The sequence below is a fragment of the Coenobita brevimanus genome, chromosome 18 (assembly GCF_032717465.1).
Source record: "Coenobita brevimanus isolate Jiangsu-jjx chromosome 18, ASM3271746v2, whole genome shotgun sequence".
NCBI lineage: Eukaryota > Metazoa > Arthropoda > Malacostraca > Decapoda > Coenobitidae > Coenobita > Coenobita brevimanus.
Window position 1 is genome coordinate 39036724 of NC_136971.1, and position 17422 is coordinate 39054145.

The window sequence follows — 17422 nt, forward strand, 5'->3', positions numbered from 1 at the left end:
TGGTGGAAACGTAGGGCTGAGGAGATACCTGAAGCTCCTTGGCCAAGTTGGAATCAGTACAGACAGGATAACGTGTAAGGAGGTAAATAGGAAACTTGCAGGGCCTCTCAGGTGAGTCTTGAATTTCCAAAGAAAGAGATAGGAACTCTCCTTCTGTTACGTTATCTATGATGTCCCTGCAACATCTGGAGATGTAGACAAAACGGGAAGTGATTGCAGACATCCTGACCTCCACTTGGGTGAGGTCAAGGTGAAAAGCATGGCTGACCTCAGACAACCATCGAAGTTTGATGTTCCCAGTTGGGCTGTCTTTGAATATAAGCTTGATGTAGTCAGCCCTGGGTGCGAACACCTGAGGCGTAGAGGCTGGAAGCAACGGCGAAACTTGGGGGGATTGAACAAGCTGCTTGAGGCAAGGAGTACTTGATCCAAGGGCAGTTTCCCCTCTGCAGAGGATCAGAAGTATCTTGCCACTTGGAGGATTTAGCAGCAGGGGATGAAGGCTTACTGTTGCTGTCCGAGGTGTTATGTATGGCGTGCTTGGCAGAGGAACATGCCTGGCCGACGAGGTGAGATGCAGCAGGTACAGATAGTGCTGGTTCCGTATCTACTTCCTCAGGTAGCGAGGCAATGCTACTACTTTGTGGTAGCTATGGCCAGTCACTCTGAGTCATCTCATCCTCGTCATTCAGCGCCAGGTCAGCTTCAAGGTCCTCGAGGGTGGCAGGGCCCGAATACTTAATGTTGCACACCTAGGCAGGTAGCAGGGTGAGCGGGGCGTCAGCTTCACCAGAATGACAAAACAGATCAATGGTAGCAAGGAAAGTCCATGACGTCACACAGGTCGTACTGCGCATGTGCAGAAACGAGATAACCCAAACAGGGGGGCCCCGTCTACAGTACTGAATTTTCCCCCCAAACTACAGGCTAAGTCCAAACACCCAAAAAACACAACCAACGGTGAAATAAGCACTAGACCTTTATGTTGCTCCCTGCAATGATAGAAAGGTGTTGGCAGGCAAGGACCTGCAGAAAAAACAGGAATATGAGCCGCACACAGCAATGATTTGTTTATGTCCAGACCTCTGGTGGCGAACCTTATACAGAAGATGAACTGAGGAAGGAAAAGAAACTTCACACACCAGACTACAGGTGACCTCCTTTCATAAAACATCTGAAACAGTTAGACATGAACTGCTGTGAGTTGAAGTTTGGTTTGAAACTAACCAAAGGAAGCGAATGCCTAAGGAAGCCATTCGGGGAATGAAGGAATTCTGGTAGGCAGAACTTCTGCAATATGACAGTGTGGCAGTCAACTCATGAGTACTACTACATGTCCTCGTAGAATGGTGGAAGAAGAAGATAGACGGCACAATGGAAGCAACTTCATCTGAGCATTTGCCAGAGTATCTAAAATAATGCAAGGGAGGCAACATTCCTTCTTATTTGTAGGGAATGTACTTCATTTGTAATTACTTGGTGATTACTTTTTGTTATTGCTTTGTTCTGAATTTTGTCCAGTTGTTTTCGTGCAACCTCCCACATCCATTCCACAAGGATGAGCAAAATTCGAGCTGAGGGCGCACATGACTTGTAAGTTATGGTTGACTGCAAGTCAGTGAAGAAGCTAAGAACTCTGTACAATAATCCACGATTCTTTGAAGACATTTTAGCAAGTGATCTAACGTGAGAGGTCCAACTGAGAATATACTGTTGAGCGAAACACCAAGAATTTCAGTACAGTTAGAGACAGGAATATTGGTTGCACTGGAGGTATCACAGGAATCAGGTAATATCTTCTTCATATGTATTATTAAACTGAATATGTTTTCGTAGCATTAAATGAAACAGTGTTATTTTGTCCCCATCTAGTGACCTTAGGCAAGTCTAGATTTATATAGATTGCTGCAGTGAATTGGGTGTTCAAGATATCAAGCTTTGTGACAGAGTAAAGGAACTGTGAAGGGTTGACTTATCTACGAATGAATGTACAGGAATTTTGGGTAAAGGAACTGCGAAGCATTGAGTCATGTACAGTACATATGAGTGAATAGGATTAGGCGTGATAGACAAGGAATCATTGATATAAATGAGGAACAGGGTTGGAGCCAGGTCCGAACCTAGTAGCACACTGGCAATAATTGAATGGAATTTTTAATATACATCATCTACCTCTTCTCTTTCTGTTGCTGTGATATGAGATCAAAGGAACAAAAGAATATAGGCAGTAGTAAGGGAGTCTGGACAACAGGGAACAGTGCAGTACTCTGTGGGTTTCTTCATTTTGGTCATTGGACTAACTGGTTGTATGGGTAATTAGACTGAGTATGGCAACAGTAAATCTTAGTGACGAAAATCATACTGTCTGTCACAAATTTAGTTGTTTGATTATAAATTTTAAATTGTGTGCTTATTAACGACACTTTCAAATACAACCAAGAGGATATGCAATAACTATGTATCTGTAAGCAGAGGGATCAGAGAACTTGCTTTCTTTGGAAACTGATGGATGTTGGCATCTTTCCAAGAATTAGGGAATGAAAACGTACGGATGCATAGTCTGAATAATTCAGCCAGAACATGAGCAAGTTCTGGGGAACACTTTTTCAATAATATGGGAAGCTTCCATCTGTACCTGAGGCTCGTTGGTTGGTAAGCTGTTTAAGACTGATTTCGCATTCTTGTCTAAGCTTTTAGTAGAGCGATTTCGGGAGAGTCAAGTTCTAGTACAGGATCATTTTGATTGATTTCGTCTTACGTAGAAGAACAGGCAGACGCACTGGCAAAAATATTTGTCGATGGGGTTCGTTAACAAAATTTCCGTCTGAAGATTTTAATCGGGGAATGGGTGATGACTTGTAAAAATTAGCCTACTATTGAAACAGCTGAGTTGACCAAAATACCATTGTGTTTTGGATGATTTAGTAGATTGGGTGCTTGGTTGTGAAGAAAGTTTGATTTGGAGAGACTTATTACTTGTTTGAGTGATTTCTGACAATTTTAAAGAGGCTGAGCGACTTTTTTTTTTTTTTTTTTTTTCTTTTTTCAAGTGAGAGTCACATCCAGAGGTTTTTGGGTGGTTGCTACAGCACAGATGCAGTCAGACTATATGTAAGAGTCCAATCTCTCAGTTAACTGTTAGCAGGGTATGGACAGTTCTATAACAAATTGTAATAAGCCATTACTTGGCCATTGATTTGTGAACCGATATATTCAGCAGTGTCTGATGCAGGAGATTCATGAGCTTAATTTTCAAAGTCCATGAAAAGAGAGACAGGAGAGGCAACAGGACTTTTGCTGCCGACAGTCCCAATCCTGACAAGAACCTCACACGCTGCCACCCTGGCTTATATTACTGTTCCAGTCACCATCATCTTCATCATCATCATCATCATCATCAGCAGCAGCAGCAGAAGCAGCACGTTATTTTTGCTAGAAATTAAAGCTCAGCATCCACACCTAAGCACTCACCCATATAAATTTGTTCCTCATCATAATTTTGGCCTTTTATACCCACCTAAGGATGGGGAACACATTGAGGAAGAAGTCACAAAAGAGGAAGAACTGTCAACAGCATCCCCATTGTCTGGGACAGACTCTTATTCATGCACACCATTCAGGCTCCTAGAATCCTAGCTCCTTCTCTTTTAGCTCAGTTAAATTCAATTGATTAAGGTAGGCTTCACTTAACCTCTACGCTGAGAGATACCATCCCAGAGTCGAATGAAATCGTCTTGAGTTAGTAATGACAGGCAAAAATAGTGAGTCATGGTATGAAGGGATTGTCAAAATTAAGCCAGGTTTCCAGGAGCAAGGAAAACCAGGAGACTACACAGCATAATTGGTCCACAAAGATATGCACAAATGGAAGTTTACCAACAAATGCGGTCATGCAGCTTATTTCCCGCACCCATGGAAGACTTCATAGTACCTTCAAGTTTCTTGCAGCCCTATCGGACCACTCACTGCTAGTCCAAATGAAAGTTGTTTCACAACCATGCGGGCTTGAAAGCACTTGCCCAAATCAGAGCAGTTTCTGAACAGCCACCACCTCCACCATCATCATCACAGCTACCACCGTTAATATCACCACTATCATCACAGCTACCACCACCACCACCACCACTATCATCACAGCTACCACCACCACCACCACCACTATCATCACAGCTACCACCACCAACACCCTCAACACAGCTACCACCACCACTTCCACCACAACTACCACCCTTTTCTGCCAAATAAAATCATCTTTCATAGTATCAGTGAAGTAATACACATCAGACAGTAAATCTTCAACTCTCTCTCTCTCTCTCTCTCTCTCTCTTGCTGTACTTTACAGCGTATGAGACATGTAACACCAGTGGGAACAATTCTTAGGGGACAATACACTAATTCAGAACAATTTAATTGACATAAAAATGAAACTGGCCCATCTGGGACCCAGTTCCAACCATCCTGCCAAATTTCATCAAAACCGTTTTTGCAGTTTTGGTTTTACTGCACACAGACACACAGACACACACACACAGACACAGACACACACACACACACACACACACACACACACACACACACACACACACACACACACACACACACACACACACACACACACACATACAGGATTATAGTTCGAGTATATTGTATTCGTCAGCAAGTTTTTTTTTTTTTACCCTAATATCCTTTGTATGTTACTTATCCTCTGATACAGTTATGACAAGAACATGAGCAATGTAAGCCGTCACCGGCTATGCTCCCTTGGGGTCAACCTCCTATCTACCTATTTTTCCATGAATTTGTTCGTGCATCGGCTACTTTTCCCCATTAACCTAATATCTGCATAGATGTATTCACCTTTATAGATCTCGTCTGTCCAGTAACTTATTTTCTTAATATGGGGAGGCAGCTACTTCCTCCAGAACCCACTTTCTCTCATATATTTCTTTCCCCCATGGTCTTAATTTTACTCAGTGGTCCTTCTATCCAGTCTCAGCCCATTTCTCACTAGAAGCTATTCTTCTATGGACCTGTTTCTCTCATTGCCCTATTCCCACCATGGATCTATGTTGCCCACATTGGGAAGCATACCTATTCCTCATGGACCTATTTTCCCCTTTTGAGAGGAATCTTCCCATTCCCCATGGATGCATTGCCTATACCTTTTCCCTCATGGACCCATTGTCCCCTATGGTAGGATTTACCTCTTTCTCTGACAGACCCATTTCACCTTCATGAGATGAAATTCCTCTTCACTGCATGGACCTACATTCCCAATGCACCTACTTTCCCCATGGATCTATTTTCCTCAGCAGGATGACCAGTTGTTTCCACGCAGAGAGATACAACCTGAGAGCAGGGCACAACAACTTTTCTAGGAAAGATACTAGAGGAATTACTATGTAACGTGCAACAGAAAGCTTTGTTGAAGAGGTGCTACGAAACTTTCAGACCCAATGATAAAGGTTCTTCTAGTACAAAACACGGTTGGAATTCATGAACAAGCTTAAAAACAACTCACACTGTAACTCATGTTTGTTTTTGCCCAAATGATAAAGAGTACAGAGCCCCCTGCTTTCTCTTTCTTTCAACAGAATGAAATCACAGTTGACAGCATTAATAAGAGGCAGTTCTTATACCAATATAAGAAGGATCTTGAAATTTAGAATGCAGAAACTTCGTTCTTAGATCTTTAGTGGAAAAGTTTCTAGAGAAGGGAGAGAAGTTGTATGTGGCCTTCATGGATTTGGAGAAAGCATATGACGGGTTGGATAGACAAGGATTAAGGAAAGTATTAAGAATATATGGAGTAGATGGGAAGTTGCTGAATGCCGTGATGAGTTTGTAAGAGGGTGCTAAGGCTGCACTGCGTGTGGATGGTGAACTGGATGAATTTTTCTATGTGAAGGTCGGAAAGAAACAGAGATGTGTCATGTCTCCATGGTTGTTCAATCTGTATATGGATGGGGTTATAAAAAAGATACAAGGTAGGGTAGTGAATGTTGGAGCGGCCCTAATGAGAGGGGGCAGTGTATAGAAACTCCCTGTACTGTTGTTTGCAGATGATACTAAGTTGTTAAGTGAAGACGAAGGGGAGCTGCAAGGCTTGGTGAATGAGTTTGGGAGAGTGTGTAAGAAACGGAATCTACAGTAAAGATGAATGTAGGGAAGAGTAAAGTTATGGTCTTCGAGAGAAATGAAGTCACTGAATGTACGGTGAGATTGGATAAGGAGGAAATGGAAAATGTGAGTGCGTTTAAGTACTTGGGTAGTGTGATGAGTAAGGATGGAAATTTAGAGGGAGAAGTGCTTGAAAGGGTCCATCAAGGAAGACAGGCTGCTGGTTCCTTAAAAACAGTGATAAGAAACTGGGAAGCATGCATGGAAATGAAAAATTACTGCATGACGGTATTGTGATACCAACACTAACGTATGGAAGTGAAGCTTGGACCTTGTTGGAGAGACAGAAGTCAAGAGTGATAGCAGTGAAAATGAGTTATATTAGAGGAGCATGTGGAATCACATTGAGAGACAGACTGACAAATGAGGAAGTGAAGTAGCGTTGTGGTGTAAATGTGATAGAAAGCATTAGGAGAAACACATTGAGGTAGTTTGGCCATGTGGAGAGGATGAAGAGTGAGAAACTAACGTAAGAGTGTATGTGAGTGAGATGGAGGGGGGGGGGAGAGGGAGGGGCAGGCCAAGGATGAGATGCAGGGATGGAGTGGAGAGGTATATGAGAGAAGGGGGGGGGGTGAGCTGTGAACGGGGCAGTGAAATAGCGGGGGACAGGGCGACATGGAGGCGATTTGTTTGTGGCCAACCTTTTCGGGATTAAGACGTCTGGCAATAGACAGACAGAAAGAAACTTCTCCCTTTTTCAGGAAATGAAAATATGAGATAAGTTACGAAGTTAAACTTAACATTGTTAATGTGGACCCGGATGTGTTATATCATCAGTACAAACACTCACGAACAAGTTGTATGTTTGGTAGACGATCTGTCGTGCGTCGAGAACCTGGAGACACTCCAGCATTTCCTGGCTGCCTTGGTTCGTGGGGCAAGATAGGGCCTCGGCGACCCTCTTGGCGGTCTGGGCGGCAGTCCGGGTGAGAGACCAAGGACACAGGGCGCTTCCAGACTGAGCGATCACTCGGGAGAATAGTCCTGTGGGGGAGTAGTTATTGCATTTAATGAGACCTGACAATGACCCATAGCCTCTTTCGGTTCAGCTGAAGGCTGCACACTCAGACTGGGGGATCGATTTTGTAGGTAATCAAGGAAACTTCTTTTTTTTCTTCCCCATAAATAAGGCTCAGGAATTTCGCGTAACCACCACTAAGCACAAAAGTTGCCGTAGTGGGCCAGTTCCATCGGGTAAAATGAAACCGACTAAAGTTGGATCTACTTCTCATTGCTGCATCTAGGAGTTTCTGTAACCGAACGAATTATGTACTAACATGAGCAATAGTTCGCGACTTTCCCTTGCCAGCATTATGGACTTGAATGTTTTTCTTATATTTCTACATATCTGAGAATATCTTTACATAACCCAATTTGTTGTGTGCTTCATGATGTCACGGTAAATATCTCATACACAAATGCCTCGTGTAACACCTTTTATGGTCAGAGTCGAAGAATTGTCGGGAAACTGTTGATCATGACAGTGTATGACAATAATAACATTAATTCAAGTGTTTTCAGTTAAACACATAAAAGTATACATATTTCCAGTAGTATTACAACTGCAGTCGAAGAATAAATTGAAACCTTAACTTCAAGTATCACCAAACAAATCGTAACCATGTCACTCTGTCTTCCACCATATGGTGTAAACTCGAAGGGAGACAGCCTAGATGCAGAGTACAGGGTGAAATGGATGTGATTTTTTTGCTGCCATTCCCTCCTGGATTAAGGCGTCTGGAGACAGACAAATAAATAGATAGGTAGGCACAGTAACTCAGTAGAAGGATAGATAAATGAACCTCCCTTACCTTTAGTAGCTGGTATCATCATGTGGTAGATTACAGATGCTCCTCCTGCGCTGTCACCGAAAATAGTAACTTGATTTTTGTCACCGCCGAAGCGCTTGATGTTCTTCTGGATCCAGCGCAGAGCTTGTGTCTGGGGAAGTATTGACAATGGATTTTGAAGTAGAATCTCTAACGACCCTACGATCAATTCCACTTTGTATCTTTGTTTTTGTAAGAATGACAAGGAGTGTCTCAAAGTCGGATCATAACATCCAGACGCTGAGTCAAAAACGTAACATAATTACTTAGTTCTTCCAGATCAGACAAAAAACGAAAACTTTAGAACTATCCCGGATCTCTTGTTCCCCCCCGATATAAAATTTCTCATTTATAAGAGGAATATATCTCTGGTTTGGCTGTGAATCTCTGTCTTTAAGATTTTAAATAGGCAATCTTTACAGCAGTGTATTATCACCAGCAATCAATATCTTTCTTGGTTGTATTTTTACCTTAAACACATCATGATAACGACCTATTATTTATTTCATTTTATCTATGTCTAGATGATTTCATGCAGCTTTGAAGGGACTTCTCAAACGGAGATGTTACATATATCCTTCAGTTACCTCTTTACCACGAAAGTTTTTCCACTTTTGAATAAATCTATTTATGGTAACCAGCTAAAAATGAGAAATACGTCATGAGACTTTATGTGGTCAGTATTCACGAATGTCTGGCTGTTATGATCTTGTTACCTGGTTAAGGGAACATCTGCCTATTTGTTAACCTACCTACCTACTTGCCAATCTATCTATCTATCTATCCATCTATCTGTCTATCTATATATCTATCTAACTGTCTACCTATCTATCTATCTATCTATCTACATACTATCTACATACATATATATATATATATATGTGTGTGTGTGTGTGTGTGTGTGTGTGTGTGTGTGTGTGTGTGTGTGTGTGTGTGTAGGTAGGTGGGGGTGCCCACCCTCCACTCACTCAATGTAGTGCTGCTCTCGGGTGTCTGCCCTCCATCCGTGTTTCCTTCCATCTTGTCTTTTTTTCCTTCATTCTTTTCTCTTCCTTCTGCCTACGGGTGACTTTACACTCCCTGTTCTGTCTTTCATTCCTTCATTCTTTCCTCTCCCTTCTGCCTGTGGGTGACTACACTGAGTGACAAGCCAAATGGTTTCCTGTGCACCAGGAAACCATATACTAAGCTGTTTTTATTTTTATTTTTTTTTTGTGTCCGACTCTGGGCATAGGCTTCACAGCCTGCTATCAAGGCCCAGCAGTCCTCCTACATACCATACACCTCTACATGTCACCACTTCGGCGCTAACACCCACCGTCCATATTGAATACATGCTAGGGCTGTCTCATACAGGACTGGTGTATTGGGTGGTAACCATATAACCAAATTTTGGCGCCTGGTGGTTTAGTGGGTAATTATTGTGCTCCAGTCGGATTGAACTTGTGAAGGTTTATAACCAAGGGGTGATTGGGGTTTATTGCTCATGTAATGCCACTCAGGGATGAGTGAGGCTGGTCACTCTCATCTTAAATGTCAGGGCCAACTGCCTAGCCCTGGGCTTCTACGCTTCTCATAGGGCAACGTAGGATTGGATGATGGATGGATGGATGGATATATATATATATGCTCCAAAAATACTGACTGTGGTTTGGTTAGGAACTGTAAGGTAGATGTTGTCAGTGGAGATATAAATAGCTATCGTACACACACGTGAAGCTCAAGAAAGATAAAACCATAAACAAGCAATATTGTACATAAATGGAGAAGATAAAACAATACAAAAGTAATCTCAAACGCAACTTAATCCAGTAGTGGCAAGGGTTCCTGTGTGGGGGAATTCGCTAGAAAGGCACTTATCGGCTCCTGGCCGCGAAATTTGTGGGTCCATATTCTGGGGTTCCCCCTTTTATTAAATTTTGAAAATGCCTTTTTAATGAGCCCTGGGCACCACTGGGTTAAGAAGATATAATTCTAAGCAAGCACTCTTTTGCAGAAGATAAAAATATACACAAGCAACCTAACTCACAATTTGAACCTAGCAAGATAAATCTATGAACTCACAGTCTTATACACTACTTAACCTCATGCACGACTAGCACATAAACCTGTCTTCATCTGCACCACACAGGTGTTAACCCCCACTCGCATATTTTCTGCCATGGACTTGCACCTACACTGACAGTATTTTCCACTGTCGGCATATTCCCTTATAGACATTTTCTCCACGGATCCACTCGTATTTTCACTCATAGACATATATTTCAGATAGACTCGTTTTCCCATGGACCTATTTTTTTTCCATATAATTATTTTCCTCATCAAGCTGTTTTTCCTCATGGACCTATTTCTCATCGATCTATATTCCACCAGGTACATATTTTCCCTCTTCACCTAGTTTCCCTTGATTATTTCCCCTAGGACATTTTCCCTGTGGACCTATTTCTCTCCTACAGGACCTGCTGTATTTTCCCCACGAACATGTTTTCCATCACGGACCTTTTCCCCCCCCAGAGCAAACAGAATCCTCAGACGAGTTTTTTTACTCCTTGAAACTCTTCCTCTCACTGCCCAGTTTTAACCTGATGGACCTATGTTCATACTTGGGCGCATTTCCCCAGAGATGTATTTCCCACGGACCTTTATTTCTCATATGGACCTATTCCTACCCTGGATCCACTCACATCATGGCATTAACCGTGGATCTATTTTCTCAATTACTCACTCTCCACCTCAGCCATTCACATACCCATAACCCCACCAAGTGTACTCTGCCTCATAAGTATGGCAGTGACTCAGCAAATTTACACCCCCCCCACACACACACACACCCACACACACACACACACACACACACACACACACACACACATAGAGGTAGAGTGAATATAATAAAGCAACTTTTGAAAACAGTACCTGGTCTTTGAGTCCTAAATTGCCAGGCATCACTAGGTCACCAGTTGACAGGAAGCCTGTGTGATAAAGTAGTTGTTTCGTAGTAATTAGCAGTAGTAGCCAGTACTGTTATTAATGTATATACACATTCAGTACAAATAGATTATGTGTGTGTGTGTGTGTGTGTGTGTGTGTGTGTGCGCGCTGACAAGCTATACTGATAATTTATATCATCAGACCTTTCCACTGAGACACATTTTTGACTGTGTGTACTCTCAGAGCAAAGTTTACCAACAATCCTTGACAGCTTTAGGTTCTGCCTTCCACATATATAATTTCTCCCCATACGTTAGAGAACAGTCTTGTTTCACCTCATCATTTATTCTGTGCTTCATGTTGCAATCACAAACATATTTAATATTACACTTTCTACTGCCATATCTGGCAAGGAAATTTTGGCAAACGACAGATAGTACAACTGTGGTCAGTAATAATGCTAAAATTTTTAGTTGAACAACTTCAAGCCTCTTACACAATTATCTAGTATGTTTATTGAGTTTTGAAGACAGCATAATTGGGTTTTAAAGTCACTGTTCACACTAAATATTTGATACTGTAAAGTGTATTCATAGCTATGCCCAAAACTGTACTCTCCATGGACATATAACATGTGCACATCCCATGTAAATATCTAACACCACAGACAATGCGGTAAATTTGTTATCATGATGATGCCATATATCACTTGCTCATGACATTTCCTTGTTTGTAATGTTGCTGGACCCTCCCAGAAGCCTGTCCTAGAAATGCTATTGTCACTCAGGTACTAAATTATTTGGTTACTGAAATGCTAATGACCCGCTTATCAAACATAAGCCAGACCAACATCCGACACGCCTACATTGTTATACCATGTGATTTGTTCTCTTTCTTAAAGTTAGGTAAGTTTCAAAATTTGGAGAATTCAGTGTTTAACCTTTAAGGATGTGAAGAGAAGATTATAATATGATGGGCTAGTTTTGGAAAGGGGTTGATATCCCTTAGCTTTGCTCTTGCATTCATGGTGTTGAGTTATTTAGGTTTTTCTGTAATGTCAACTTCCCATTGGTAAGTTTTCATTAGTTAGTTTAAGTTTAGATACTCGTATGGTTTTGCGTTTTGGTGAGATAAGTCTGTCGGTAGTTTGGAGGTAAATCTTAGTAGAAGTTTGTGCAAGTACTGGTGTTAAGGTTAGATGGATAGATAGATAAGTGGATGAATGAAAGACACAGATAATGTTAATGGATGGAGTAGATGAAACTGTGGGTAGTGCCTGAAACAGATTCATGGATGAGCAGATAAATACATAAATAGATTAGATATAAATGCACAGATGAATAGATGAAAGACCAGATACATTAATACATGGGTAGTGGCAGCGTCTGCCAACTCTGGCTCGGATTGCCGTGAAGCCGAGTGTCAATAAAATATAAGCTTTTTTTTTTGTACTTTTACCGGACCCTGTATTTTCCCTGAGGGCCGTCGGAAGCAGTCGCTAGACACGCTTGTCATACTCATTCAGACGATAAAGGTTCAGCCTTCCTGGGACATCACGAGTTGTGACAATCATGTAGGGCATTGTCACAAATGCATGATACTTTTTCTTTCAGTCTTAAAGACAATTGTGGTATACATGGCGAGAGATGAGAAAGGTGGGTGGTGAACTGAATGACAAAGGCAATGATCTATTATGTGTGTGTGGATGACAGAATGACAAAGTATGTAATGGAAGCAAGAGCTTACAGGGGTTGGGGGATTGGGCTTTCTGACCACCACTTGGTGGTGATGAAAATCAGGGTTCAAGTGCAATGGAGGAATAGAAGGAGGGAAGGACAGGTGGAAGTAGTCCATACAAGGAGGGTAGAAAGGTTGCAAAAGGATGGAAAGAAAGCAGAATATAAGAGATAAGCGGAGGAGCGATTGGGCAAATATGATTTGGGGCAGATGTGGGAGGTGGAAAGTGTGCGTAAGATGTTTACAGAAGAAATCTGTGCAGCATCTGAGGTCGTACGCCGGGTGATGAGAAGACGAAAGGGGATGCAAGGAACAGCATGGTGGAATGAAGAGGTGAGGCAAGTTGTAGCATAAAATAAGAAAGCATAGCCTATATCGAGTGCTTTGGAAGCTGAGGCATGGAGGAAGCTGAGAAACGGAAGAGAGAGTTATATGTAGGGAGGAAGAGAGGTAAAAAGATTAGAGAGAGTAAGAAGAGAGTGGATGAGGAATTTGTAAGGAATTTGAGTGTACGGTGGGGGGAATGTAAGAAAATGTTCTGGAAGGAGGTAAAGAGAGTTAGACAAGGTGATACAGAAGTTAGCAGGGAGTGAAAGATGAAAATTGTAGATTGATAGTGGTGAAGGGAGAAAAAATGAGCAAATGGAGAGAACACTTTCAGGAACTGTAGAACACAAAAAATGAAAGTAATGCCAGTAAAAGTGGCTGGTGAATGGCTAGGAGAAGGAATGTGGTGAGAAAGGAGGAAGAGATCAGTAGGAAGGAAGCAGTGGAAGCAATGAAGGTCAAAATGGGGAAATCCCCAGGAATTGATGAAGTGTGTGGAAAAATGATAAAACAATGAGGAGAGATAGTAGTAGAATAGATATGTAAGATGTGCAGATTAGCCTGGGAGAATGGTAGAGTCCTGGAGAATTGGAAGTCAGGTATAATTATTCGCCTGTACAAAGAAAACGGAGGAGAAGTGTGCAGTAATCACAAAGGCATTTATCTTCTTAGTGAAATAGGCAAAGTATATGAATACTAACTGAAAGAGTTAGGGAAATAACAGAGGAATTAGTGGGAGAAGAACAAGGAGGATTTAGGAAAGGAAGAGGTTGTGTAGAACAGATATGCATCCTTAGGTCTTTAGTGGAAAAATTTCTAGAGAGGGGAAAGAAGTTGTATGCGGCCATCATGGATTTGAAGAAAACATATGACAGAGTGGATGGATAAGACATGTGGAAAATATTAAGAATATATGGAGTAAATGAGAAGTTGATGAATGCCGTGAAGAGTATGTATGAGAGTGACAAGGCTCCAGTGTGTGTGGATAATGAACTGAGTGAATTTATTCTATCTGAATATTGGATTGAAACAGGGATGTGTCATGTCTCCATGGTTGCTCAGTCTGTATATGGAAGGGGTTATAAAAGAGATACAAGATAGGGTAGTGGATGCTGGAGCGGCCCCAATAAGAGAGGGCAGCGTTTGGAAAATTCCTGTATTTTTGTTTCTAGATGATACTGAACTGATAAGTGAAGACGAAGGGTAACTGCAAGGTGTGGTGAAAGAGTTTGGAAGAGTGTGTAAGAAACAGAATCTAAGTGTCAACGTAGGGAAGAATGAAGTTATGGTCTTTGTGGGAAATGGAGTCACTGAATGCCCAGTGACTTTGCTTGATAAGGATATGGAAAATTTGAGTGCATTTAAGCACCTGGGTAATGTGATGAGTAAGGATGAAAGTTTGGAGGATGAAATCTTGAAAGGGTACAGCAACGAAGAAATGTGGCCGGTTCTTTGAAAACAGTGATAAGAAATAGGGAAGTTAGCACGGAAGTAAAAAAGTTGCTGCATAATAGTATTGTGATACCAATTTTAATGTATGGAAATGAAGCTTGGACCTTGTTAGAATGACACAAGTGAAAAAAAAAAAAAAATGAGTTATTTGACAGGAGCATGTGAAAATACATGGAGAGACAACTGGCAAATGAAGAAGTGAAGAAGTGTTGTGGTGTGGAAGTAGACGTGATAGAAAGCGTTAGGAGAAATACACTTAGGTGGTTTGGCGATGTGGAGAGGATGGAGAGCGAGAGACTAACGAGGAGATTGTATGCGAGTGAAGTGAAGGGGGAAAGAGGTAAGGGGGATGGATGAGGTTATGGAATGGACTGGAGAGGTATAAGAAAGAAGGGGGTGTGAGCTGGGAACAGGGCAATGAAATGGCTGGGGACAGGGCGACATGGAGGTGATTTGTCTGTGACCATCTCTTACAGGATTAAGGCGTCTGGCAACAGATAGATAGACAGACAATTGCGGTTAGCAGCATCAGTCCACTTTTTTAATCAAACAGATAAAAAATTATACACAGTCTTTTGAATAGTTTCTGGGATTCTGAACATCGCTTCACTGGTTTTCAAAAGACAGTTCACTTTCACTTTATTATTCACTATTAAATGTAGCAATATTTTCGACCAGAACGGTACTGTCTGGGTCAAATCTTCTCCCAGTATTGTACTACAAATTCTTTATATAAGGCATGTTCCCTCGACAATGGAATATTATCAAAGTCATCTGTGGACAGAAAACTATACCATTTCCTCTCAGCTAAGGAGTAGCAGCCAGGAGAGGAAAGAGAGAACTTTTGTATCTATCAAGAGAAACATACAAAACCTCGCTCACCTTCAGAACAGTAGTCAACAGAGGGAAGTGAGAAGTAAAAGAGTTTAGACAGGCAAATATACATTGGCATCCGTACGTACCTAAGATGCCAAGGCGGTATTGCACGACCACCAGCACCACATCGTGATTCAGAATGAAGTGTGGGTGGTAAAGGTTGGCGCCACCAGAGAAGAATCCGCCTCCGTGAAACCACACCATCACCGGTAGCTTCTGAGGGTCGTCCCTTGGCTGTATCATGAACACGTCATTAGCACCAAGAATCAGATAACATGGTGTGATGATTCGTTTACTCTTTATTTTCAGATGATTTTAATCTGATTAGATTTTTTCTGAACTGAATAAGTTAAGACATAACAAGTCACCTCCATAGATACTAGGATTAAATAAGGGTGCTCGAACAGAATACCGTATAGCAAGAGAAAATGCGAAGTGCATCAGTTTTGCAAACAATTAACCCCTATGTGGCTGCCGGCGTCGAATGACGTTTAGCCAATAAATGGCCGCAGGCTTCGTTTGAGCGCGGCCTATAAAAAAACAGCGATAATTTTTGGGAAGTGAACGAAGGTTGTGAATGTCTTCAGACTGACCTACACTACACTCCCGTACACCTCATCAAGCAGTTCAGAGCTTGCTGCTGTGGTGAGTGGATTTTCATTTTTTTAGCTCCAGGCCATACCTAAACAAGCACAACTACACCCTTATCTCGACCCAGGCAGAAAATATCATCTTTGTCCTCTCTTGCAAAACACACAACCACCTGTCTACGATTATTAATTAACACAGGCACAAACAAAAAAACATGATCATAAGAGAAAAATACATTTTTGTCATGGTATCTTTACCTATTTGCTCAGGTTTGTTATACTGGTTTGGATCATTCGATGCAGTGCGACTTGTAGAAAACTGTGAAAACTTTCGGAAATGCACGAACTACTGGGACATGAAACTGACCTTCTCTTCACGCTCTCACACCTCATTTGTCAGTTCAGCACCTGCTGCCGTGACAGGTGGATGTATGATTTTTTCGCTCGTGGCCAAGCCTAAACACACACAGTTATACCCATTATCTCGACCCAGACGGAAAATATAATCTTTCTCCTCCCTTGCAAAACACACACAACCACCCTGTTTACGATTATAAAAAACACAGGCATGAACAAAAAAAGACATGAAAGTAACAGAAAAATTAATTTTTGTTTGGAATCTTTACCTATTTGCTCGGGATTGTTGCACTGTTTTGAGTCATTCACATTCTTTGCCTTTTACAAGCATACCAGGAAAGTTTTGTGTGTTCATGTGATGTTTTCGTGGGTGGAAAGGACTTCCTTCCTTCCTGCTAATCAGCTCGTGCGAGGTACGAATGGCAGGTCGTCTTGGAATTCTGACCGTGTAAAGTATTGGGAAATATCCAGCTGTACCCTTGTTCCTCACCCAGGCAGAAAATATACTTTTTCAGACTCACGACAGACAGACAGCAACATAAGCTGCGAAAATACCAAGGTACAATGATAGATAAAAGTGAACGTGTTATTACGGAAAAAATACGTTTTTCCCCAACTGTAAACATATTTCTGCTTTGTCTCAGTTCGTAAAAATTAGACTTATTCGTAGTTTTGAAACTGCATTATGATTCTATTTTAGTTATGCATGTGGTGTGGGAGTGGCAAGCTGCAACTCAACTCCCCAATTCCTAATCGGATCTGACCCTCCACTTTCATCCCCTGTGGGAGAGCCTAGCCTCGGGGGACGGGCAATTTTCTCATTTAGGACTGAAAATTCAACTCTTTCACTCCCTTTTCCAAGCATGGGCACAACGAAAACGCAAAAAATAACTCGACACTACCGTAAACATATTTTATATCGAAAAGGTGAAAAAATATTCATAATACTTTTTTTTTTGAGCCAATCGAAAAATATTGTGTACTGAAATCATTCGAGATCATCATATCTAGTGTATGCACAACATTTCAGCACCATTCACATTGTTCTGGAGGGTAAAAAAAAATGATAATACGTGTGATGTTGCAGCGTGGCAGCACGTCGGTGCAGCGATATCGGTTGCCAATATTTCAGCAACTTTT

General features: G+C 41.6%; 1 protein-coding gene across 1 annotated transcript in view; it reads right to left on the minus strand.

Annotated features, from left to right (window-relative positions):
• The window catches only part of LOC145391477 (esterase FE4-like), a 33317-nt gene that overhangs the window by 14185 nt on the left and 1710 nt on the right, over positions 1 to 17422 (minus strand). The window contains exons 3-6 of the mRNA XM_080266087.1: positions 15422 to 15551; positions 10929 to 10984; positions 7995 to 8124; positions 6974 to 7167 (exon numbers count right to left, since the gene is read on the minus strand). Of these exons, the coding sequence (XP_080122213.1) occupies positions 6974 to 7167; positions 7995 to 8124; positions 10929 to 10984; positions 15422 to 15551 (510 nt within the window). The remainder of the gene's footprint in view (positions 1 to 6973; positions 7168 to 7994; positions 8125 to 10928; positions 10985 to 15421; positions 15552 to 17422) is intronic.